The sequence below is a fragment of the Mchenga conophoros genome, linkage group LG17 (genome assembly GCF_057382185.1).
Source record: "Mchenga conophoros isolate Kocher_MC1m ecotype Shallow Benthic linkage group LG17, M_conophoros_male_GT1.1, whole genome shotgun sequence".
Lineage (NCBI taxonomy): Eukaryota > Metazoa > Chordata > Actinopteri > Cichliformes > Cichlidae > Mchenga > Mchenga conophoros.
In genome coordinates, this window is record NC_140542.1 from 558,429 (window position 1) to 584,656 (window position 26,228).

At 41.3% G+C, this 26,228-nt stretch overlaps 1 protein-coding gene across 5 annotated transcripts in view; it reads right to left on the reverse strand.

Annotated features, from left to right (window-relative positions):
- Window positions 1–2,257: 2,257 nt before the first annotated feature.
- Window positions 2,258–26,228, reverse strand: part of LOC146554792 (diacylglycerol kinase iota-like) — a 91,200-nt gene continuing 67,229 nt past the window's right edge. For 3 of the 5 annotated variants that reach the window (XM_085251398.1, XM_085251397.1, XM_085251399.1), the window contains exons 14-33: window positions 22,018–22,143; window positions 21,649–21,727; window positions 21,266–21,321; window positions 20,278–20,340; window positions 17,936–18,009; window positions 16,276–16,387; window positions 16,117–16,203; window positions 14,296–14,408; window positions 11,484–11,584; window positions 10,721–10,800; window positions 10,379–10,423; window positions 9,885–9,954; window positions 8,603–8,643; window positions 8,361–8,485; window positions 7,071–7,096; window positions 5,627–5,664; window positions 4,303–4,423; window positions 3,567–3,603; window positions 3,211–3,310; window positions 2,258–2,371 (exon numbers count right to left, since the gene is read on the reverse strand). In XM_085251398.1, the coding sequence (XP_085107524.1) occupies window positions 2,273–2,371; window positions 3,211–3,310; window positions 3,567–3,603; window positions 4,303–4,423; window positions 5,627–5,664; window positions 7,071–7,096; window positions 8,361–8,485; window positions 8,603–8,643; window positions 9,885–9,954; window positions 10,379–10,423; window positions 10,721–10,800; window positions 11,484–11,584; window positions 14,296–14,408; window positions 16,117–16,203; window positions 16,276–16,387; window positions 17,936–18,009; window positions 20,278–20,340; window positions 21,266–21,321; window positions 21,649–21,727; window positions 22,018–22,143 (1,593 nt within the window). In that variant the 3' untranslated portion in view covers window positions 2,258–2,272. Of the gene's footprint in view, window positions 2,372–3,210; window positions 3,311–3,566; window positions 3,604–4,302; window positions 4,424–5,626; window positions 5,665–7,070; window positions 7,097–8,360; window positions 8,486–8,602; window positions 8,644–9,884; window positions 9,955–10,378; window positions 10,424–10,720; window positions 10,801–11,483; window positions 11,585–13,408; window positions 13,472–14,295; window positions 14,409–16,116; window positions 16,204–16,275; window positions 16,388–17,935; window positions 18,010–20,277; window positions 20,341–21,265; window positions 21,322–21,648; window positions 21,728–22,017; window positions 22,144–26,228 lie in introns of all 5 variants that reach the window. The other 2 variants (XM_085251394.1, XM_085251395.1) reach the window with 2 other exon arrangements.

Genomic DNA, 26,228 nt, shown 5'->3' on the forward strand with positions numbered 1-26,228 from the left:
ACACTATCGAACTGTGAAAAGTTAAAATCTTAGTTTGAAAGAAACATTGCAACGAAAATACTTTAAATCTCCCATTTTTTAAACAGACTCTGGTCTAACGTCCAAAAATGAATTCAAACGCAAACGACGGGAACCTTGGGTTAGCGTCATTCCTTCCATACTGGGCTAATACTGGTCCCCTCTCACTATCACTTGGTACGGTCACTGGTTTGATGGCTCAGCGCTAATTTTGTCCACAAAAAGAGTTGGAGTCCCGTGTTGTTCTGAAATATGAGGGTTTTTTGGGTTTTTTTTGTTTCGGCTAAGAAATTTCACAAAACGGCTCCCAGAGCAAAACATTTATCACCTTTATCTCACCAAGACAAGCAAAATATTAGAAATATGACAAAGAAAACAAGCACATATCCACAAATGTGACAGAGATCGGCACATTTTAGGCATTTCTATGACACAAATGTGATTTATTTTCCATCAGCTAATGAGCTCATGGTTCCTGAAACGTGTTGTGATTATTCCGTTATTTTTGTACTCTCTGGGATCCCAGAAAGAGCCAAAAAATGCTGCTTTTTGTTATCTACAAGAGATTTTAGCTACTGAAACCAGGTGGGATCACTTTTGATTTCATAATGTTTTTTTATGTCTATAATGTCCCAATATAACAGAGTTTTTCAGCTGCATGGCTGAGCAGCTTATGTTTGGTCCATATAGCGTACATGCCTTTCTACAATGTAGTGATTAGAAATGGTCATTTCCAGTAAAATCAAAGCTTATAATGCTAAAAAACAGACATATTTAATTAAAATTCTATTAAATGTTATACAATCCGAGTCATAATTGGTTATAAAAATGTCACAGCAGCACATACACAGATATGACTGGAGTCATAAATGATCCCACTCGGTCACTTGTTCCGTGTGTTGTTTGTACTTGGAGAAAAAGCTGCAGTTAAAAGAAGTTTGTGAGAAAAGTTCAAAGCTTTCACAGTTCATGCAGGTTTGATTTTTTTCTATGCCAAACTGTGTCCATGTTTTGAATTGTTGTGGTTTACTGACAGTGCAAATAGAGCTAAATACTTGTAGCTTCTACCACTGAGAAACACTGATATTTTGCTCTTTGTCTGGCTTTATCACATTTACACTCGTCTAATATCAGCTTGTGTATTTTTTTGTGTGTGGCTGCTGTGGAGAACATAAAGTCCCTCCATCATGTTTGCCACAATAAATTTTTAAACATGCGAATAACTCAATCGCAGCTTTAGTTTAAAGATCTCTTTGTGAACCTCTCAGACTCCAGCACATGCCAAGACGTTGGAGAAATGATGCAGTGACGCAGACATAAAATGAAAATAAATGTTAAAAGTGGGCAAGAGCAGATCCTCATTTTAAAAAACCTTTTAAAAACTCATCTGTACACGTAGCTCTGAATCATGGTTTTGTCTGTAGAAAATGTGACACATTTAGTCCACTGAGTGTTCCTGGAAGTAATCAGCTGCTTGAAAGAGTCAGAAAGCTGACAAGCGTTTTGTCATTTTTATGAGTCACGGCGAAGCAATGACTCTGATAGGATAAGAAGTGGCGTTGAGTCGGGACTCGCAAGAAGCCGAAAGCGGAAAACATTACAAGCACTTCAGGACGAGCGCACCCGGGGAGGATATGTTCGTTTTGTTTGTTTTATTTTGTGATGTGTGACTTAGCGGGCAGCACGTGATTGCAAACGCTAGCGTTGCATATTTAATGACATGGGAGTAAGAAAGTTTAGGGAAGGCGTGGAAATCAAACTATGTGACAGATGATGGGAAAATGACTGAAATTTGGGACGAGATGTGACATTACGCTAGTGCAATGTCTTTGGCACAAGTTTTAAGGGACAAACAAAAACTTTTACTGTTCCTACGAGCGCTGAAATGACACTTTATACACTTTAAACCACTGCAGAAGTCTCAGGGAGTAAAATATGCATGAATCCCTTATAAGATGAGAAACAGGTGAACTCACGACGTGTGACGGCTGGTCCAATTGCACTTGCATCCTGATAGTCCTACGATCAGTCATTCACTCAATCGGCACAACCAATAAATAGAATATGAATAAATAAATACAAATAAATAGTAGACCAGTAAAATCTCCTCTGCAGTGCTGCTGCGAGCTGAAGCAGTTCATCTCTTCTGGCTCGTCTCCAACTTCTCCGCCCGAAGAGTCGAATCCAAACGTTTTCCTCTCCACGTCGAGCGCGCAGAGTCCAGAGCGACACAGAGTGGCGAGCGTGTTCGCGATCACACGGCCGTCTCCAGGTCTTCGTGGCTTGCAGACGATGAGCTCAGGTAGGCGGCGAGCTCAGCGTCTCCATCGGCTTGGTCTGCCGGCGTCTTCCCCTGAAGGAAAGAGACGATTAGATTGGAGCGTGCCTCTCATCCAAAAGGAACGTACAAAAGCGGCAGCATGAATCCGAGGGATGGATTAAAAATGGAAGGTAAGGGAGGAAGGTGTCCCACAGCGAGATCTCTAATCTAGTTAGCATAATGGAGGGCTAATCTGGCCTAAAGAATAAATCACCGTCTTTAAATGGAACCATGGAGGACGCATGTTTAGATGCAACTACATGTCTTACCAAGGTTCTGAGAAGATGACTTTCCACATTTTATTGTTTAACCCAGTCTGACGAAAGTCATTTTTAGTAATTCTGCAACAAGTTTTTGCTTGTAAGGATTTTTTAAGGTATTTTTGGTGCTTTAAAACAAAATAACTGTGGTGTAAAATGCCCCTTAAAGCCTCTAAAACCTAAAGAAAGTCAGTGAACGCGAGAAACTAAAGAAGCTTTTAATCTTTAAACATGTTTTCAGGTCACAACTGTCCTGGGGAACTTTGCCTCTTTTATTGCAGCCAGTATCGACTGACTTACCTCTTCTTTGCCTGAAAATATAAATGACAATCACACACTTCCCTCAGGACAAAGATGTGATGCACTGATCTGTTTGGTAAAGCCTGTTTTTTTATTGCCATACTTCCTGTTCTTTAAGCTTTTGGTATCAGCTGCTGGCCGATTCCTTTTTCACAGTGAGAGTGACACACCCTGGAAGCCACAAAACCTTTCACTGTAAATCATTTGCGTGATTCATCGGGACTTACGGGAATTGTATGTGCAGCTGTTTAAAGTTGTGTAGAAAAGCGCTATATAAGAACCAGTCCATTTACCATTTAAACATCTGTTTACCTGGAAGTTGGTCTTCTCTAGTGACGCCCCGCCCTCGACCAGTAGTCGACACACTGCGTGCTGCTTCCCTGATGCTGCTTTGTGCAATGCAGTGTCACCTCTAGACGCGCACACACACACGCACACACACACACACACACACATTCTGGTGATCAGATACAACTCATATATAAAGCTAAAGATCATAGATAAAGCAGTAACGTCACTGTGGTCAGACTGTTCTATACCACACTACACTACAGGATTGAGTTGTCTGCACTCAGGTTCTCACACAATCACTATGTGTGAATTTTAAACAAATATAAAATACACATGAATGATACATTTCCCTTCAGAGAAAACGAAACAGAAAGTACTTCTCTGTGTCTGTTAAATCCAGAAGAACCTTGGAGCCTGAGGAGGGAGAAACAGGAAGCGTGAGCAGTGATCTGAACGTACAAATGCTGTTAAACAAGCCAGAAGGTCCAAATCCTCTTTAGTCCATGTTTTCCTGCCCTCAGAACAGTCTTCCACTTTGCCTCAGTGTTTCTGGATCATTTCACATCCAGTATTTATTTTTGGCCTTTGCACACAGAGATTTGTCCAATTTTTTTCAGTCTTCTGATGATATCTTGTACTGTAGATGATGCGATATTCGACATCTTTGTAATTTTACATTCAAGAACATGTTTTTCAAATTGTTCCACAATTTCTACATGCAGGTCTTGTGCACAGATTCACCAATCTGCACCTCATTACTCTCTGAGAAGCTCTTTTTATACCCAATCATCACATTGTTGATGTTCCTCCACTTGTTTCTTTTTCAGCTTTTTTTTGCCCTCTTCCCAACTTGTTGGAGACATTTTGCTGCAATTAAATTCAAAGTAAGACAAGAGTTTTCATGAAATACTAAAACGTGTCAGTATGAACATTGGATATTGTGAATATCCAGAACTGCTGTTGTGACACTGAGTTGTACACAGCTGTGGGATTTTAACCCTAAACAACCTGAGTCTTTCAGTTTTGTGACTCTGACTGAAAGTAGATCCAGGAGGCTGTTGGAGACTTTCGTTTACAGTAACACAGATATTTATTTAACATGCACTTTCTCACCTTGCTGCAGTATGTAGCGGACCAGGTCTGCGTGTCCGCTCTGAGCAGCTAAATGCAACGCCGAACAACCCCCAGAGTCTCGGACCAACAAATTGACGCCTCGATCCACACACTGTGAGAGCTGCAGAGGCCGACAGGAAGACACGATTTCAAGATTTTCAACATCAACCAGGATTCTTAAAAACAGGAACAAAGAAAGAGCAAATCTTTCTTGATAGAAAAACCTGATTGTTCTTTCTTGATAAAAGCACTGAAAATCTATTTCTATATGTTATTTCATTTATCTTTTTAGACCCCAATTCTTTTTTCATCCTCCACTTTCCAAAAACACATTCAGCTAACAGCTCTTTGGTAATCACCTTGTTGTTGTTTGTCAAAGAACAACAAGGTGATTACTAAGATGTTAGCTTTGGTATTCTTCAAGAGAAATTAAATTAAGTGGGTTTTTTGTGACAAAGTGCCTAAGGATAATTTTTAAACTTGCTACCTTGAGAGGACGCCTTCTCTGTGTAACGCAAGAGTGGTTAATGATCCTACTGTCTGGGAATCAGGGTAAAGCAGCTTCAGCTAACAACTGTCTCGCTCCTATCCCGGTGGACCCGCGTGTCTTTCTTTTAGTTTTGTTTATCTGTCACAACACCCCACATCTTAATCACAGGAGACGTGAGACGCAAGCAATAACAGGTGACAAAAAATAAAGACACAGATTTGTTGTTGGTCCACAAAAATCAGAACTCTTCCCCCCTGTTTTTGTTGACATAAAAGGCCAAAATACACCCATAGATGTGGGCATTCCACTGCTATCACTTTTAGTTTTCTTTCATTTACTGTATCCGAATAAGTCCTCTCATTAACCATCTGCTATAGTGCCCCTTCCATTTCTGTCCTGGACTATGAGCCAGGCCACAACCAGTTTAAAACATTTTCTTGCAAAGTTTCATTGCCCCATGAAGGATGTCTGGTCTGATACAGAACCAAGAGAGGGAAAAACCGTCACATGTACACATGACAGAAACAAGAAACTGTGGGATTTCCTCCCTTTATTAGGTGTTACTGTCATGGCTGACAGGGAACTTTGTAAGAATGCCTGTAGTATGAGTCACAGCATGCATGTAATTAAAAAAAAAGGATCCTGTGGTGTTTGGAGTGATGCATAATTTAACCTTTTCATGACTTAAGAAACTGCTGAGTCTTTGTTGATCGGCTGGGCAAAGGGAATTTTACTGTTGTGCAACATTAAACCACAAAAACTAATTCTGCAGTGGCTAACACACAGGCTAGTAACAGGTCATCCTCAGGCCGTGACAGAGTAGATGTGAATTACCGTGGAGAGGTCCCCAGAACTTGCAGCTGTCAGCAGAGCTGTGAACACACAAACACAAAGCAGTCACTTTCTTCATCTTTTCTGCAGCTGTCTCTGTGCTCAAACACTGTTTACAGCAGAAAAACAATGCAGGGATCTTTTTCTCAGTAACAGATAATTAAGGTGACCTATTGTTTGAAGGGAGCATCAGCCTGAGTCTTTCCACAGGGCTCTATTTTAACTTTGCTCCACTTTCTTACAAAGGTGAAGGCTGAGGTGTTTTTTCCACACAGGAGAAATATTCCTCTTGTCTCGAGGCATCGTGCTGCTCTGAACAGCCCAACTAGAAACTAGAAACACTTAATGACAGCATTAATCTCAGGGAAACTAAAACTCCAGCACTTAATGTGTGTCTGGAGCATTTACGGATGAGGATTTCATAGTCAGCGACTGACCGTCGGAGCTGCTTTTAGGAAAATAATTAAATAAATGTGTTAAAAGCAATACATTTCGGTCCAAGCAAGGCGCTTCTAAAATCATAAATCGGCACAAGTAGAAAAAAAGCAGCAGAACTGGAAGCACAAGGAACAACCGGTTCTCTGGGAGAACTGGGGAGTCCCGGGAATATGGACTGATGATGTGACTCTGTAAACAGGCCTCGCAAACACCGTTCCACAGTGTGTTCAGAAGTGTGAACACACTGAAGAAAGCAAATCAATTTACCAAAGACAGAACCTGTAAAGAAAAGTCCTAAACTGCCCATCTCCATATGAAAATGGAAAAAGTTTGCTCAGTCTTATTTTTCAGAAAGAAAACAAAAGCAAATGAGGAAACTGTATCTGTCCGAGAAGCGTTTCACTTTTAGTTTCTAAAGTTGAGACACGCACTAATCTATGAGTCATATCAAAGCTCAACCCGTGACTTCCACCTGACAACTCACAACCAGCTGATGTTTACGGTTTACATTCACCGCATTACATTTAATCAAATCAGGCAAATATTTACCCTCATACTCTGAATATTACAACTTACAGGCACGCCAAACACTTTACATTTAATGTGCCCTTTTGTACCAGGTAAGTACAGGAGAGTAATTAGAGGGCTGGAAAACTCCTTAAAATATGACAAAATTACAGAAGGAATCAAAGCAGGAAGATGAGCCTGGCTTAGACGTTGCTTCTGTTTAAAAAACAAAACAAAAAACATCAATATACACCAGTTACCAGGGAGTTTTTCCTTCCCACAGTCGCCTGCCATCTGATTGCTGGACTTTACTCTCCATAAAGCACTTTAAGGAAATTTTTATTGTATTTTTGTTATATATAAATAACTAGAAATGAATTTATACAACAAAGTTTAACCTTGCCTGTTGTGTTTTTGGAGAAATCTCTTACTTTCAGGCTCCTTAAAAAGTTAAACTTTAATATTGTGACACTGACTGTGTGTCTGTGCGTGCGTGTGATACCTTGTTCGTCTGATGTCAACGGAGCGCTGCAAACAGAAAACAAAGACAGCGTTAATAGGATATGTAGATAACACTTTTCCAGTGCTTACACAATGTTAGTATCACGTAACCGTGGAAACCTTCATATTCTTATCAGATAGAAGTGATCTTTGAGCAGATGCAAGTGCAAAGTTATGGCCACATCTGTTAATTATAAATGTTGAAGAGAAATGATCTGATGTTCAGCCTCAAACACACGTTTGCTTTAGTTTTGATGTCCCATCTGAGCGGGCTTCTTCCTCTAAGCAATAATTCAAAGATGTGTGTCTGTGAAGAGTTATGAATGCGCTCCATCCTTTCACCTAAACATGGTCACTTCTGGCTCCACAGAAACAGTGTGGCGGCAGCTAAAACGCAGGGGTGACGCTGCGGTGGCTACGTGTGATGTCACTTGCCCTCTTTCAGATGCATCAGGGGGATCTGCCTCGCCTGGGAGCAGAAAGACGTTGCTTCTCCCAAATCGCTCGCTGCTTCATTATGAATAAACGTTTTCTCATTTGCATTTTAGGTATGGAAACTATTTGATACCCAGGATAAGAAAGGTGATCACACAGTAGGTAAAACGAAACGTTCATGTGGAGCGTGAACTTCTCAGAGATAGTTTTCTCTGTAATCCTTCTTTTGTCTACTCTGTCCAGAGGTGAGGGGAGCAGATAAAATGCACAGGGCCGTGCCGGCTGCATCATATACAATGACACGATTCACTCGCATCACGCAATGTCAGTTCTGCCGTTTGAACCCATCCACCTCAGCATCCACCTCCAAGGGATAGTCACTCTTCACTGCCCATTTTTCTATTAGCAGGTCAGAGAATAGATGCTAAACTCTGCCTGCATTCAGCTGCTCACTGACTGAACAGCTCTGAAGACCAAGACAGAAGATGATCCTAGAGGCTCGAGCACTGCACTCCAAAACACTTGGGAGGGAGAAAACTTCTCCACAAAGTGCGTGCATGGAGTTTTCTGGTTCAGATATCTTCAAACAACAAACAAACAAACAAACAAAAAACAAACAAACAAACAGATGGTGTCTCCTAAATTTCCTTTTTTTTAATTCAATATGTATCTGGGAAAACATGACATAATTCTCACCTGCTACGTTTTTCTGATCACACCAGGTGTAAAAACGCATGCAAACATTGCTTAATAATTGTTCATGTCATTCATATATTTATTTAATTGAGGTGCATGAATGACCACCGTACAGAAGAGGCTCCTGACCTCAGTGAGTCACCTCTATCTGCTGACTTACCCGGCAGTGGGCTCCACCACCAGATCAGGCATCCCCGCGGACGAGCCCTGGCTCACCACTGGAGCTTCGTGGTCCAGGATGAACACTTCATCCTGACAGATTTCTGTCACGAAATGCAGATGCTCCTAAAACAAAACCCCCAAACCCCAGAGAACCAGGAAAGAAAGAAGGAACGTGAGGAAGAAAATTGCACCTGGAAACAAGCTTTGTGAATTCTGAAGCAGCAGGAGAGTCAAAAATACCTGAGCCTTGTCGATGCGATAGAAGCGGTCGGCTGACGTGGCTGCAGAGAAGGAACACGCAGTTACGCGACATAAAACGTCTGTAAAGCTGCATTCATCAAAATCTCTGCAGGGTTTTATGATACCCAAATAACCTTTTATGATTTTAGAAAAAGCTTCAACGACTTTCATTTTTATCGAGTTATAAATTTAGTTTATAACTCAAGTCCAAGACAATAATAATAAACCTTTTTTGTGCTACTTGTGGCTTTTGAAACTTGAAACTTTTGACGCCCCCCTGTGGGAATTCTTTGCAAGTTAGCAAACATTACACATTCAGCCTGGGATCAACTAATACTAGACTTGTAGTCAAGACCGCCTAAACCAAGACCAAGATAATACCAAGACAGACCAGGTGGAGACCAAGACAAAGTTGAGACGGAGACTAAAAAGTCTTTAAACTGCAGCCAGATGCTGCTTCGTTTACGGGTGTCAGGCACATTTATGTGTTTTTGCGATGCACTCACACAGCCCACCTCCCCGCTGTCTACTGTCTCACTCACTTACTGAGAGGACAGACACACGCTCCACTTCACTGTCGCGTCTCTCACCCTCTCTGTTTTCACATAATGATGTTATGCTACATCCTTGCATGTGATTGGCCGCATTATGGAGGGATTGGACCATAGCTGAGCCACTGTGTGAGAGCTGAGCAGCGAAAGGAAATTAAGTGAGGAACCGGCTCTCGCTCAATGGGAGTCGACTCTTCTGATTCACTACAAAGCACTCTAAGCACGGCTCTTAGAGCTCATAATCTTAATTGTTGTATCACCTGCTGTGGCGCCCCCTTGTGTCAAGTGAGCCAATACAAGCAGCTTTTGAAGGAATTTGTGACCTTTGTTCTTAAAAAGCACAAAATAAATAAACTTTACCCTACTTTCAGGACTGGAGTCTGAATACATTACTGTGTTTGACACTTTACTAAAGGATGTGATGGATAACTGACTAGTTTGGTGACTAGTTGAAGGCTTTAAGAAGCTATGTGTACGGTTTACAGACATAAATAATTCTGTAACAGCATCTTAGTAGAAATTTAACTCTCAAGGAGGGAAGAAAAAGTAAGGTTTTAAAATGCTTTGAGTCAAAGTCTGCAAGCTGGTGACCCTATACATGCAGTTTTTGTGTTTTGGGGACCACTAAAATTAAACTTAATTTAATTAACTGCCACAACAGGTGCATGAAGATGTTACCGAGATCCTTCTAGAAGGACTCTGATCCAGTTTAAGGTGTTTCAGTCACTCACAATCCAAGAAGCTCCAGTTGGGAGACAGTCTGCTGGTTGAACTGGTCCGGGGGACACCTCTGCTTTCATCCTGGAGGCAAAGAGACAAATGTTGTGATCGTCGCCATTTTTTATTGAACAATGAACTGAATGTAACAGGGTTCAATCAGGAGATTAATCAGAGTAAGGACGAAGCAAAAGACAGAACACGTGAGAAAGACAAAAGTGCTGTTTACGAGTGTTTTGTAGCGTGGCAGAGATGAGCAAGACAATAAGACAGCATGTAGTGCATATCTTTTGTTGTTTTTAGGGATTTTACCACTCTAAGGGTTACTACAAGGATTTGAGAGTGGGTGCCAGCCTGTAACAGATAAAGTTAGTTTATATTATTTAGCTATTATTTAGCCAAATGCTTATGGGCTGCCAGCCACCTAAAAATGTTAAACTCTTAGATGACTGTCCAAATGTTTCAGTGTTTCTCAACCCTCACAGAAAGACACCCCAAAGTCATATACCTGGTAGTGCACTCTGTGGCCAGTAGATGGTGCCTGGTGTAAATCCTAGCAAGCACACAGCAGACAGGTTTCAAGGTTAACAAAGAGCCAGAAGCATTTACACAAAAAACATCAACAGCTTCTACACATTTTACATTCAGTCACATGAGACAGACAGCTAAAGAGCACCTCTGCGTTCCTGGCAGTGCCGGTCATTCATCCATCTATAAATAACTGAGAAAGGAGCAGCGACGCTGCTGCGTGGATCATGAAATAATGATGAAGAGGAGGAAACAGGAGAAAAGGAGAACAAGGGAGGCAATTAAAGTGATAATGATGATGGTGGTAAAGCTAGAGACTTGCCTCTTGTAATCTGTCAATATAAAGTCTGCAGGTCTCCAGGTCACAGTCCCCCCTCACCACCACTATGCCAACAGGGATGGCTGAGAAAAAACAAAACAAAACACAGACACATGTTAGAGCTTTAGGGTAATTATAGTAAAGATTTATCAACACATGGTATCCACAGCTGATCACCTACACTAAGAAAATTTTTTTTCTGCACTAGAAATCTTCAGAAATATGTTTAAATATGAAAACGTGGTGCCAGGCTGCAGAAACGTAAATGTTGGACACAGTCGGGTCCAAAATACTAGTTTTATTTGTCTGTCACATGAGTCAAAGGTTTGTTACTTTATAAACCACTAAAACATTTTTTTTTTTGTCATGTGTTTTTTGTCATGTGTCATGGTACAAAACCAGCCTGTATGGAAAGTTTCCTCCTTCATAACCAAAACTCATCCATTTGCTCGTTGTAAAGCTTAAAGTTATGTTTCGTGTATCCTGTTGCTGCCTTTTGGAATTTATTTTTAATGGTTTATTTGACAAACAGTGTGACTTACAGTACTTACGCTAATTTAGTCTTAAGATGTAATTCAGCCTTAGTGGAATTCTTAGCAATAACAAACAGGTTAGCAGGTATCTGCTAGCTATATGTGTGTCATAAAGTTGGTTTGGCTAAAAACAAATGAGCTACAAAATTCTGCAGCTGGTGACCCACAATTTATACAAAAAGTCAGATTAAAGCTGATTTCTTTTTTAATTTAAGAGACACAGAGAGCCTTACATATGTCTCGTAGCCGCTCCTTGTCATACTGCAGCCTGTCGTACTCCTGGAGGCTGATCCGGTTCACTCGAAGACGCAGACGATCTGGAACTGCGTGAGGACTGGAAAAAGCACACACACACACGTGCATGTACATGCACACACGCACAGATCAGACATGCCCGAGCAGACAATGAGAAAGGCATACAGATGCATACATGCACGCACAGACACAACTGGACACAACGCAAAACAGATCTGAGCTTTTATTTAAATATAAATATAACTGAGTGTCTGCACACCTGAATGAGTGGCAGCTCGATCAGCGGAGAAAACTACGTAAAAACAAACAAACAACTGAGCTGAACTCCTGCACTTCATTATTGACGATGTTTTGGTCCGTCTGACTTTCAGTGAAAGTGATCTCATGCTGAGATGCTGCCCACGTACCTGACGAAGGCTGGACAGACCAAAACACTGGAATTGAATAAATATTTCAGCAGTAAGCAGCACAGTGGAGTTCAGCTCAGCTGCTTTTACCTGATATTTAATTCCTCCTCTGTCTTCTTTCGTTCATGTGAAAACAGATCTATGAGCTCTGACATATAAAAGACATCTGCACAGGTGTTTGAGAATCATACGTCCACAGAGCCTCAAAAGCTCTAACTCAATAATCTTACCTGCAAAGGGACAGAAAGCGTTTGAAATTACAACAGTTACATGACTCTTGTTACTCAGAGCACAACATTAAGACACTTTACAGGGTCTGGACGTCAAGCGAGAGGCTCGGTTCAGGTAAAGGTAAAGGGACTACAGCGAGGGAAACATTAAGACAAAAGACAGAAGCACACTGAGGAGTGGACAGGCTTTTATCTGCATGCTGCCACGCGCTCTTTCTCTCTCTGCCGCTCTCTTCCAGCCTGTGTAACACAAACACCAACAGCCAGCACGACACAGCAGGGTTTGACCAATACAGCTATTTGAGCATTTCAAATCTGGGGTTCTCAAAATGGGGTTCATGGACCCTCACAGCCAACACGTCCAACAGGAAAAATCTGGGCTTATAAAATAAGGACATTACGACTCCTGTCTGTTACGTCTCACAGGTTGCTGTCTTTCTGATTAGCCACCGCTGCTAACGAGCACAGAGGAACATTAGTCAGGGTGTCCTTGGATAACCGTCTCCTCTCTATGAGGTGCCTGCACCTAAAAACCCAAAAAGCGCCACTTTAAATGAGTTGGGAATCCTAATGCAGAGCCTCTTTCAATGTTGGGACTTTGTCCTGATTTGCCCTTCCTCGCATTAAACATGCAGCAGGAGACAGCCCACGTCAGACTCTTCCTCGCTCCTGGAAATACTCTGCTTGGTTCAGGTGAGGGTACTGCCTGAGTTCAGCATGCAGGAGGCTCACTCGTGGTGAATGTACCGGTCATTACCCGTGAGTTTGTACTAAAGTGTTTGCAGGTTAAAGAGCGTGTCATGTTTGAAAGGCCTGGTTGGACATTTACGTTTCTTCATCAGTGCGATTGCTATTAAGGCTTTTTTTAAACACAACTTTCAAGGAAATATCACTTTCTCTTGTATCATGATTAGGGTGAGGACTTAAGATTGGGTGGGGCCCGTGGGATTTTCTCATTTTAAAATGGGTCGCAGCTTTTCTGCTTCATCCTTTTGTTCAGTAGCCAAAGCTTTGACTGAGCACCACCTCCAATACTACAAATAAAAACTGTTAAATGAACAAATAAAGTCAAATATTTTATAATTTGCTATCATTAAAATCATCATAACTGACCACAAAAAGCTGGGAAGATGCCAACTGCTGATTTTGTCATGTCAAATATTGGTCAAAGCCTGATGGATCAATAAAGACACAACGCTGTCAACACATTTACTCACACGGACACAAACATCCATCCATCCGGTCACAGAGGGCTCAGGTACTTACACAGAGAAGGAGTCGGGGGGAGCAGAGAGGCGGCGCAGATCAGCTGCACACACCTTCTGAATACTACGGCCGTACACACGCGCACACACACACACACACACACACACACACACACACACACACACACACACACACACACAGAAGAGAGGAGGAACGTATGACGGGGGGAGATGAGGGGTGGAAAAAGAGAAAATGACGAGGAGGGGAAAGGAAATGAAAAAAAGAGGAGGGGAAGGAGACAAGGTAAAGAAAAGAAAAGAAATAATTAAAGATCACACCGGCGTGTGTGTTGGAGGAATGAAGAAGTGAATATGAAGGAAGACAAAAGAAGAAGAAGAAGAAGAACAGGAGGAACAGACGGAGAAAAGCCCAGAGGTAAGTGGACAAACATTGATAGCACAGTAGCAGTACAGACAGTCGATAAGTTCTGCTACAGAAAGTCATCACCCTCTATTCTTCCTGCTCTCACATGCACACAGTTACTGTAGCTGACATGGTTTAAAATACACACAGATAAAGACAGAGATATACATGAAGAGATATTAGTGCTACGGGGATGGAGGAGGGTTAGTAGTCTCGTGATTCTCTTTGTGCAGGAGGAAATCACAAGGCAGCACTGCCACTCCTGAAACAGATCAATAAGCATCTCCTGTTCACAGGAAACTGCCAGTGTCACGTGTCAGCGTGTCACCCATGCTCTTGTTTGGATTAATTTGATTACACGTCCCTCCTTTGACTTGGTCTGGCGTGCTGTACGGAGATGTGGGAGACTGACGAGTGAATGTCAGCTCCTGCTAAACAGACTGTGTGACTCATTCAGATTTTTTACAACGCTGCTGGCCTAGATCCTCCATCTGTAGGAGCGCGCACGTGTGTGTGTGACTCACTCGTTGAGCAGGGGCACAGAGGTGCGTCTCTTGCTCTTCTGGACCATGTTGGCCTGATTTCGAAGAGAGATGCGGAGAGTGGATGGAGCCAGTCGGCATGGCTCGCCGTCCACCTGAACAGAAAGACACGCTGAGGTCATGTTTTAAAAGTCAAACCAATGACTTCATAGTATTTGCTTCTTTTAGGCTTACATCAGCAGCATATAAATCCGAAAATCAGCCAAGAAGCTACTTGCACTCACAAACAGTTTAAAAGACGGACGTCTTAAACCTGCATTCTTTCTAAGGACCAGCAGAGGGTGACTCTTGTTTGGAAAGAGACCTCCACTTCTATAAAATGAAAACGGCCCTCAACTCACTTGCTCTGTGACCTCAGTAAACACTTCCCTGATGACTTTATATGAGCTCAACCTTCTTTTTCTTTTTTTAAATGGTAATTATTGGGGTCATTTTACCCAAAACAGATTGTTTGAAGGTTTGGTTGGGCTCTTGGAGATGTTTTGAGCCGTCTTCAATTTAGTAATAGCTTGTGTAATGTTTATTTGACCTGGCCTGATAAAAAGAAATGTCAGATTAAATAAATCTCACAAACCGCAGCACAGTATAGCGGACTCTACTAGAGCGGCATTGCACGATTCAGCTCAAAATAATCCTTCTTTATCTCACACTGAGCCCCTGCTCATCACAAACAGAGGGTTTTAACAGCTCTCATCTCTGTCTCCTATCTGAGCTTTTGATCAGAGTCACTGCAGAAAAGAGGCCGCACACAAACATCTGGCTCACTTTTGTCTGTTTGTCATTAAATATCACAAATAAAATTTAATATATAGCCAATTTTAATACACTCGCACTTCTCATTGCATTTACTGCAGCTGAATGACTTCATCATTTCTGCATGACTGTTACTTTAAACAATGCAGTACTCTACACTACCCCGAGAGGTTCTCATGTACCCATCTGAGAAAAACTGTTTAACCCTTTTCTTGTTTCTCAACGTTGTTGCTTCTCTGTTTATATTACAGCCAGCACTATAGTTACGTTTTAAATATCATTAATAGATATGATTAAATAATAATGAAATAAAGAATGAATAATGAAATATTGTCCCCTGCAGAGTTACTCAGAGCTAAACGAAGAATTGAATCAAATATTTAAGAGAGAAAAATTAAAAATCAGTCAGTCATCTCAAAGGTTTGTCAAACTGTGAGGTGCATCACCAGAAACATACGGAATTTAAAAAGGTTGATCTTCATGCTGGGAAACAGGACTGACTGTGCTGAAATTAATTTCACCTGAAGTCAATTGTTTTTAATTGTTACTGATCAATTAAACATGTGAGATGGGGAAGTGGGAACTTTATCCAGGTTTTTGTACCAGAGGAAGTCTTAGAAGCACGGACCTAAAGTTTGCTGTCACGTACCATTTCAATTTCAAAGTTTTTATTAATTAATGTTTTTAATACAAGCTAAACTAGGTATATTAAATTTAATTGTTTATCTATTACTTAATTACTTTAATGCAGCATAAACAGTTTTGGTGGTGAAGGGTCTTTATCAAAAGGAAAAGCCGTAAAACTTCTTCACATTTTCCAAAGCTGTCCAGTGGGCCAGATTGGAGTATTTGCTGGGTCGATTCTGGCCCCCGGGCCTTATGTTAGACACTCCTAAATAAAACTGTACATTTACTACAACAGTTTGTGTTTATTCTGAGGAATTCTACGTGTTTGTTGTTTTCTTATACTCTGATTATTCTCTAGCTGCTCTTGCTTTGAATCCTGCAGGTATGAGGTTGTTATATTACACTCTGTCACTCTAATATTACCTGAACAGGTACAGTCTTGTAGGTAGTGAGGATGACCTCTCTGCACTGGTGAAGTCTCTCTCCGTGACCTCCGACCTGCAGCGCTGCCTAGTGGACAACAGAGACGTTTTCAGATGTGGTTTTCTCTTCGTTGCGCTACTTCTTTTTTGAAATTCTTACCAGCGAGGCCATGGTGAAGCCGATAACCTCGATGCAGCCGTCGTCATGCCGCTGAGGTTCAAAGTCTCGATGGTCTCCCGTGTTTCCCCATGGCATGGTGCCGGCACAGTATCTGCACACGTGTTAACACAATCATGCAACAACAGAGTCTCAAAAACACCTTAAATGTCATTTGGGCTCCCCCTGTGGCGTCCTGTTGATGACACGCTCACTGCTGATGTTTTTTAGCAAAGGTTAAACTCAAATATCAAATCAGGTGCTTTTCTGGCTGATTCATCTTTCTCCAGTGACGGCGCAGACTTTCCTCTGACCGAACAGGTATGAAATTTGTTTTTATTGACTGAGGAGTATTTTAACTCCAGGCTGCGTGGGAGGACTGAAGTCAACAGCTTCAGCGAGCATAAAACCTGAATTACACCTCCTGCCTCTACCTTCAGCCCACTTCAAGAATTTAATTAGTCAGGTAGTCACAAGAGAGTTGTGGTGTCTCACAGTTTTCTAGATGCTATTTAACATGCTTTGTCACACACTGAATTGTTAGACAGAAATTAAAACTTACAGATGCCCCATTATTTACACGTTTTTCAATAACAGTGAACTTTTTTTCTTTGGTTTTTATTTATTCTTAGCAGAGCAAATACCAAGAAATTCACAAAGAAGCAACACAGCAACACTGTTTCAAAAAGACTGACTGAGCCACAGATCACAAAACTGCTACTAAATTCACCAATGACTGACTGATGACGCTCGGAGTCTGTCCGCCGTGAATTTCTTCGAAAAAAAGAAAATAGCCAGACCTCTGCTGGGAAGGAAAAGCTCTCAAATCTGTCTGGTTCACAAAAGGCATCGAGACAGAACTGACACTGCAGCAGCACTGAGTGACGGGAAAATAAGTACCGCCCCCTCACAGATGTTCAAAGACACAACACATCTATGTCACAGCTTTAGCTGCCTTAATTCTTCATGCCACAGACTCAACAACGTCCTGGAAACATCCATGTTGGCATGATAGCATCACACAGTTGCTCCACATTTGTGGACTGCACATCCATGATGAGAATTTCCTGTTCCACCACTACTAAAGGTGCTCTGTTGGACTGAGATGGGACTGTGGAGTCCATCTGTGTGCAGGTTCAATAAACCAGTTTGACACCATGTGTCATCCTGCTGGAAGCAACCATCGGAGGATGAGTAGGAATCAGCGTGGTCAGCAACAAGACTTGGGTAGGCTAATAAGGGTCACAAAGAATGGAAAAAATCCTCCACACCATTACACCCCCACCCCTTTGTGTTGAAGCCATTTACCCTTCATTCTAATTTGTGTTGTACAGTTATTTCATTTTTAACCTTAATTTATATTTTATTCCTTCCTAGTTAAATTTACCCTTTTTAATTTTTCATATTTATTTCCTATCTTATTCATAGCCTTTTCCTTTTTTGTTTTCTTTAGGTCACGAGCAGTTGTCCAAGCATTTCACTACATATCGTACTGTGTATGACTGTGTACGTGACAAATAAAATTTGAATTTGAATTTGAATTTGAAGCTATGAAGCTAATCAATAATATTCAGAAACCTAGACAGTGCCTGACTAAGTTCAGGTCAAGAAATTCCTGGGAACCATCGATTTGTGCCATCGTGGCCACTCCATGATCACCTACCTGGGAATGTTTAGAAACACTATGCACTGGAACTTCAGCTCCTGGATCTTGGGAGTGAGATCTGTGCCATCACACTGTGAAACACATGGAAAGAGAAACATTGAGCCAACGTTTCACAGAATGTGCGCCACATATTTGCAGTATAACAACTTATTTTCACTCTCAGAACGTTTGTTTTGCTTTTAAATGTCATTTCAAGCGTCGCTCGCCGTTCTCAGCTTTTACTCTCAGTTTCACTGTCCTCACTCTCGGTCCAACCCGCCCCCACGTTCTGATTAATCAGGTCAAGGGTCACGCCACACTCAGCTCCCTGAAGGATGCCGTTAATGATTTATTGCTGCAACCACGTAAGATGTGCCATTTTCTAAATGTACAAACCATTTCTGGGTCAGATTTTTCATATTCAATTATCTATTTTCCACCAGGAAAGTTTCTAAATCAAAGCATAATTAAAGGATAAGTCCAGTCAAATTCAATATGCTTCTATAAATAAATCCAAGGAAAAGACCAAAACCAACAGAAAGCCTCAGCGCTGCGCATCCGAAGCTTGAGCTCATTCCTCTGTGCCACACAGCTCCATTATTCTCACAGAAACTATATAAAACACATCAGCGTTAACACCTCTAACAAGTTCCTGCATTACAATGAACGAGGGCACTGTAAATCTGCTGATGCTGCTATAAATACTCACAGCAACAACAAATTAGCAGCTGAAAACAATCCCAAACAAACAGTTTTTCCTCCTGTGTTACTAATATTTGTTCAAAACTGCAGCGCCAAGATTGTTTTAAGGAAACGATTGAGTCTTTTTTTCTTTCTTTCTTTGAATGACGGGATATATTTATTATCCAAAGCAGCAGGAAACAAGAAGCTTGAGGATGAGAGTCAGCATCAGAGTAGGGAAGTCGGAAAATGTTCCGAGACGATCAAAAAACTGTTTGTGTTTTGCTGCTCTGGCATGAAATTTCAACAGATGCTGCCCTCGGGGCATCACTGACACTGAAGACACAGTAAACAATCCTGTAATTTAGTTATGTTCTACTCAGTCCAAGATAGTTACAGGGTTTGTTAACTGGGAAAAAAGATCAAAGGGACCGTTCACCACCAAATCAAGTCAAATCAATCAGATGTGCTATTTCACACATATGAGTTCCCAACAGGAAATTTGCAGGGCGCCCTCTGGTGGACAAACTTTGCAACATCAACACTCATAACAAGGCTGAAGGGTGTTTCTTTCATTTCTTTTTTACTTTTTTAGTTATGGTTAATCAGCCATCACAAGAGACAATACCTATATATCAATAGCTAATATTGACAAATTACTAATATAAGGGCAATAGAAAATCAATATTTCATATAAGCAACTTTATTCTTCAACACAGCCTGAACTTTCTGGGGCTGCTTTCTTGTACTTTCTTTAAGTAGTCTTGAGGAATAGTTCGCCGGACTTCTTGAAAGACATTCAAAGCTCGTCTTTGGATGTTTTTTCTGCCTGTAGATGATCCCACACTGCTTCAGTAACGTTGAGGTCCGAGCTCCGGGGAGGCCAATCCATGACTGTGTGTTTCATCCAGGAATGATTTTACTGCATTGACATTGTATTTGGGATCAATGTCATACCTAAAAAAATTAAGCCAGCCTGTCCAGGGTGGACATTACATGCTGGATCAAAATCTGATAGTACTTATCTGCATTCCTAATTCCATAAGATTTTCCAAGATATCCAACACTACTGCCTGAAATACAGCCCCCAACCAAGACACAGCCTCTGCCATGCTTTACAGATAGCTGTAGATACTGTTGTACCCCTCTCCTGCATTCCTCTGTAGATGTTAATGTTGACTTGAACCTACAGCTGATATCGTCCAAGCCTGCTCCAGTTAGCACACAGCAGAGGGCGCAGCGCACTCTGGACAGGTCACCAGTCCATCACAGGGCTAACATGAAGAGAGAGACAACAAACCAGAAATCTGCTCTGCACCACATACTGGATCACCCCTGAGATGGGGTGAACTGTCCCTTTAAATATGCTCATTTTATCTCTGGGCATTTTTCTTTTTTTAAGGAATTTTTCAATTAACCAATGAAATCGTCATTAGAAATGTTAATAAAAAACTGTTGGTGCTCTAACCCTGGGGTAGATGTCAGTGTTCAGGGTCAGTGAATGAGCGGCGCGGTGGTTCTTGTAAGACTTTAATGAAGGACACTTCAGCACGGCGGCCGTTAAAAGAGAAGCAGAGGGCGGGATTTTAATCACCGACCTGCTGCCCAAACATGTCGACACAGAAAACGATACAGGCGGAGAGCGAGAGAGAAGACGGAGAGAGTGTGTTAACACTCACCACCACTCTGACGTGCTTGGACAAATCCCTGGAGCTCCTCTGGAGGAAATCTGAGAACGCAGCCTACACACACACACACACACACACACACACACACACACACACACACACACACACACACACACACACACACACACACACACACACACACAGAGAATGGGGCCCAATCAAACAGAATTACAGTTCATTACATTTCCCTCATTAAAAAGAGATAACTCCGTGACACGCTTCCGCTCCAACTCCCACCCATCACTTCTCCCTTCCAACTCACATCCTTCACAGAGAATTTGCTCATTCCAAATAGCTCCGAATTTAAAAATTCTTGTTTAAGAATTTTTATTTCAATCGGGGAGGTTCAGAAGCTAGAGCTGCACGAAGTTGGAAAAATGCTGGATTAATTAACAATAGATCAAAGATCAAAACAGCGTGCTATGACCTCGGCTCACTACAGATCAGTAAAATTACTGGATTACAGGAAAATTACCCAAAAATCATCGTCGATGTGAATGGCTGCATTAAAAATAGATAAGTCTGAAAAATGTTTTAATTCATGAAACATTTGCACAGATTTTACGTGCTGGTGTGTAAAGGCCCTCAGAGTGAACGCTAGACTGACTCCCTGCACCGTCAGGTGGCACAACCTGGTACTGCTCAAAAGTACAGCCTGGTCCTCGTTCAACTTCACCTGAAATCTGCTCAGTGTACAGAGGCTTGGGATATAAAGTCAAAGCAGATGTTTCTTTACATTCTGTAGCTTTTACTTTCTTTTGAAAAACAGCTGAGATATTCTCTTTGCTTCCATGTGTATTTACTCTGAGTGATTTTTTGCAGCACCTCATTCTCGCTTATTTAAACCAGACTTCTTCCTGCTCATCCTAACATGTGTCTGTGTGTCAGACAGACAGTGACTGGGAGGAAGAGTTTCGGCTCCAAAGGTTTGTGTGTCTGTGGATGTGTGAGCAGAAAGAAAGTCATCGGGGACACTCACTCCTGCATAGAACATCTTGTTGCGGAAGCGACTGTTAAACTTTTCTGGGTTGGCCTCTGGAAAGACACAATTAGAGAGGCAGAGAGAAAGAAGGAGAATACATTAAAGATGCGACAAAGACCGTGGGATTACAAATGTGAAAACTCACGCAGAGCGGTGCAGAGTAACACGGAGAGACTGACTCATTTGTGCATGCCTGAATGTGTGAATCTGATTCAGTATCCTTTGTAAATTTTTCATTCTGCTCATCTTTCTCTTCTTTTTTTTTAACAAAAGCAGAAAATGATCTATTAACTAGGGAGAGGAGGACCTAATGGAACATGAATAGAGTTGACACAAGGTGAAAATTTAAAAAAAGTGATATTAAAATAGCTTTCACACACCTCTGGACTCGTGGAACTCCAGGGTGACGTGCGCGTCGAAGCCAAGGCTGAAGTAGTTGTTGAACACGTTCAAGGGCAGCTGAGGATGCAGGAAAAACACTGAAGTGGGCCTCTTTGCATAAATATAATGTAATTTATTCACATAGACAGCTCACATCCTCTTTGAGCATAAACTCTGACCATTTAGCTACTGATACTCATCCAAATTCACACTTTTTGGTAAAGCCCAACTCTTTAAACCCACGGTATAGATATTAACAAGCAAAAACCTCAGAGGCTGAAAAATAAAGCACCAAAACTGCCCTATCTTTATTCCAACAGTGTACCTAATATGGAACGCACACATCCTAACTTCCAGCACAAACTGACCTTCTGTGTGCCCTCCTCTGGCTGGGCAGAGCTCTTTTCTACTAAGAGGTTCCACCTGTCCAGCTGCACCACCGAACCGTCCTCCACATGACACAAAACCTTGGACACTGGTTCATCCGTGTAGCCCTGCAGGGAGGATAGCAAACACAAGACAGAGGCAAATTTAACTACCCAACATCTACACAGTCATCCATGCAAAAGGGTTTTAATGTTACATTTAATATGCATCTGTGCAAAGTGAGGATAAATACACACTGCAGAACATCTAAACTATTTGAGTAAGTGAAAATAGGACAAAGATGACATGTTGTAACGCAAACGTTTAATAAAGTGAGATTTTCTTTTTAACTGAATGCTAGCAATGAATATTAATAAAATGCTGGAAAGGTTGTGTAAAGGTTGTGTAGGTTGCTACAAAATGACCCGGTGAAGCATCTGATAACCTTTTAGGTTAAATGGAAACTTAACTGGGTATAAAAAGAGGACCTCAGAGCTGCTCGATCTATCAGAGAGGCCCAGCCTCTTTAATAACAGGGCAGAATCCAGCATTCATGACAATATGGGAGAGCATTAGAGCATATGGAAGGGGTTGACCTTCACATCTGTAAAGACCCATCAGTGCTGAATGAAAAATTGTGGAGCCATTTTCAGGGAAGTGGTTTTTTTTATATCATTTAGCTAAAAATAAAACTTTACAGTACGACACCAGGTATCAGCTACCTGCAATGCAGTCTAGAGATCCCTCCCCATGTGCTTCAACCCCCACTCACACCCCGCTTCATGTTACCTCAATAGGTCACAATGTCTCACATAGTGGTTTACCCTTAATCCCTGGTGATGATTTAAGACCCTAGTCTTTGTTCACACTTTGGCTCATGTGACAACTCTCATGATCAGTAGCAGGTCAACAAACAAAGGGGAGAAGTCCCACTAGGGGTTAAATATCTCTCAAGACGACTATGACTTGGATGACTGAGAACCTATACAAACATGATAGTTTAAAACCCACTGGGTCATTGGTAAACCATCTAGGGTTCAGTCTTAATTTCACTGACCAATAATTTTCATCGCAGTTTTTTCCCCCCCCTCACAAAACATGAGAATAACTAAACGAAAACTAACGGACGAAAACTGATGAAACATAGCGACACTTTCATCAACAACTATAAACAAAATATTCAGAGAGATAAGATCCAATCAGAACTAATTAAGTTGTGCAGAAAGGCGGGACGATTTAGGAAATGATCCAATCAGAATGAAGGTTAGACCTGACAAATGGCATCCGTACAACCAGCTCCCCTGTTTCTCATGAAAACGACAACACTTGGAAGGATTTCAAAATAAGACTTTGTAAACCTTGTGGAGCACCTCTGCTCTGTAAAGACATAACAAACCTTTTCACTTTAGTCAATGAATCAACTTTTGAATTTGGCTCCTATAATCTTAATAATAAAACTACAAGTCGAATAAAACTAAAAGTATTTAGATGTCTAAATTATGACTAAAACTAAATCAAATATTGCAGTAAAAATTAATTCTGCTAGAGTTTGGTTAACACCATGTAAGAGTAACTTCTAGTAAAAAATAAATAAATAATAATAATAGCAAATAATTGTAAGAACTGCCAGTTCTGGAGGATTTGTTAGCTGTTTGTAAATCAGTCTAAATGCTGTGATATACACACAGCTTTACTCATTGAGTTCAGGCAATAAAATATATATATATATATATATTAAAAAAAAGGAGTAGAAATTTTGAGAATCACATTTAAGGAATGTGCACAGCAGCTAAAAACAGACTGGGATGCAGAGAAGAACGAGAGAGAAAGTGGACAGTGGAAGACTGAAGAAGAGGCTAAGGCTGTTTCTTGTCGCTCCATTCCTCTTTCATCTCCTTGCTAACAAGAACACCACGCGCAAGAAAACACACTAAGTAATAAAAGAGAGGAGCAGACAGGAACAGCATGCGATGATTGGATTTCAGTGAGCGATGATTGAGGTTTCATTACTGCCACTATAACCATAACCTTTAAGAGCATCAAACACAACCACATGATGCACGTCCACGGATTTCACAATCTCCGCAGGTCGATCCCTCTCATGTACAGTTTTCTGTCTTCGTTTGCTTTTATTTTCTCCCTCCTTTTGGACAAATAAAGGAAACAAGACAAAAGACAACACACACACATATAAGGAGAAAACAATCTGATGGTAGTAGCGCTCATCAGCAGGGCCTCTTAGCTGCTGACACACACACAGTCAGGTTTCAACTTACATTAACTTAATTTAACCAAAACCTACACAATCTAAAACCTAACCTTTGACCCAACAGGTTATTAACACTCAAATCAAGTCATTTGCATGGAGGAAACGATCGTTTGTGTGTCCAAAACAAGTCCGCACCATTTATGTCCCCGCAATGTAAGTACTAACAAGGACACACACTCAGCAGGAGAGCTCACACTCAAACAGCAAGTCACAGGGACAGTTACACTCACGCAGCGAGAGGTGGAACAGATACGGCGGTGAGTAACACAACTGAGTGTCAGAGAGATGAGAGAGAGATCAGGACAGAAGAAGGAAAGACACATAAGCAATATAAAATAGCAGGAAGAGGGAGAAATAAGGGTGAGAGAGAAAGGGAAGGGAAGGGAAGGAAAGGAAAAACAAGCGATAGGAGGAAAGATGAGCAAAACAGAAGAGAAGAATGAAGGAGGAGAGAAAAAAGTGGAAAGAAATGGAAAGAAAGCTAATGCAAACTAAATGAGAAGAGAGCAAGATGATGAGGGAAGGTCCAGCAAATGGGGGGAAAAATAAATGAAAAGGGAAGAAAATATGAGGAAAGTAGAGAATGGAAAGACAAGGACAATATAGAGGACAGGAAATAGATATATTTTATTTATCTTTCAATATAGACTGAAAGAAAAAGAGGCGAGAAGAAAGAAAGGAGCAAGAAGGAGAGGGAACAGCAGTAAAGGAAAGACAGCAGGATGAAGAAGGAAGGTCCAGAAAATGAAAGAAAAATTAAATGAAAACAAAAGAAGTTGGAGAAAGTTGGGAAAAAGAGGAAAGGTAGGAAATGAAAAAAAAAAAACTCTAAAGAAAGCGCAAAAGGGAAAGTCAAAGGAAGAAAAGAGGATGAAAGAGTGAGAACAAGGAATGGAGCAAGGAGAAGAGCAGTGAGGGCAAGGCAAGGCAAGGAAAGGAAAGGAAAGGAAAGGAAAGGAGATGCACCAACAGTTAAAAAAAAGGATAAGAAATGAGAACTCAGAGGAATGGAGAGGAAATGGAAATAGACAAAGTGGATAAAATGCCTGCAGTCAGAAATACTTGATGAAATAGAGGACAAAAAGGATAGAGCAATTAGACTAATTAATCACATGGCAGATAAGAATTTCCACTCAGGGCCGTCTTCGCTCCAAGCGTGTATCTCTGTACGTATCGGGAATGTTTTATCATTGCTTTCACTGCTGCTCCATCCGGAGCTGCTGAAGTCATTCGCGTGTCCTTGCTTCATCGTTCAGCTCGGTGCAGGGCTGAGACGGCACAGTTCATTACACTCAGTGATACTGAACTACAAGGTCCATCCTTACTGTCACATATACAGTGGGGCAAAAAAGTATTTAGTCAGCCACCGATTGTGCAAGTTCCCCCCCCTAAAATGATGACAGAGGTCAGTAATTTGCACCAGAGGTACACTTCAACTGTGAGAGACAGAATGTGAAAAAAAAATCCATGAATCCACATGGTAGGATTTGTAAAGAATTTATTCGTAAATCAGGGTGGAAAATAAGTATTTGGTCAATAACAAAAATACAACTCAATACTTTGTAACATAACCTTTGTTGGCAATAACAGAGGTCAAACGTTTACTATAGGTCTTTACCAGGTTTGCACACACTGTAGCTGGTATTTTGGCCCATTCCTCCATGCAGATCTTCTCGAGAGCAGTGATGTTTTGGGGCTGTCGCCGAGCAACACGGACTTTCAACTCCCACCACAGATTTTCTATGGGGTTGAGGTCTGGAGACTGGCTAGGCCACTCCAGGACTTTCAAATGCTTCTTACGGAGCCACTCCTTTGTTGCCCGGGCGGTGTGTTTTGGATCATTGTCATGTTGGAAGACCCAGCCTCGTTTCATCTTCAAAGTTCTCACTGATGGAAGGAGGTTTTGGCTCAAAATCTCACGATACATGGCCCCATTCATTCTGT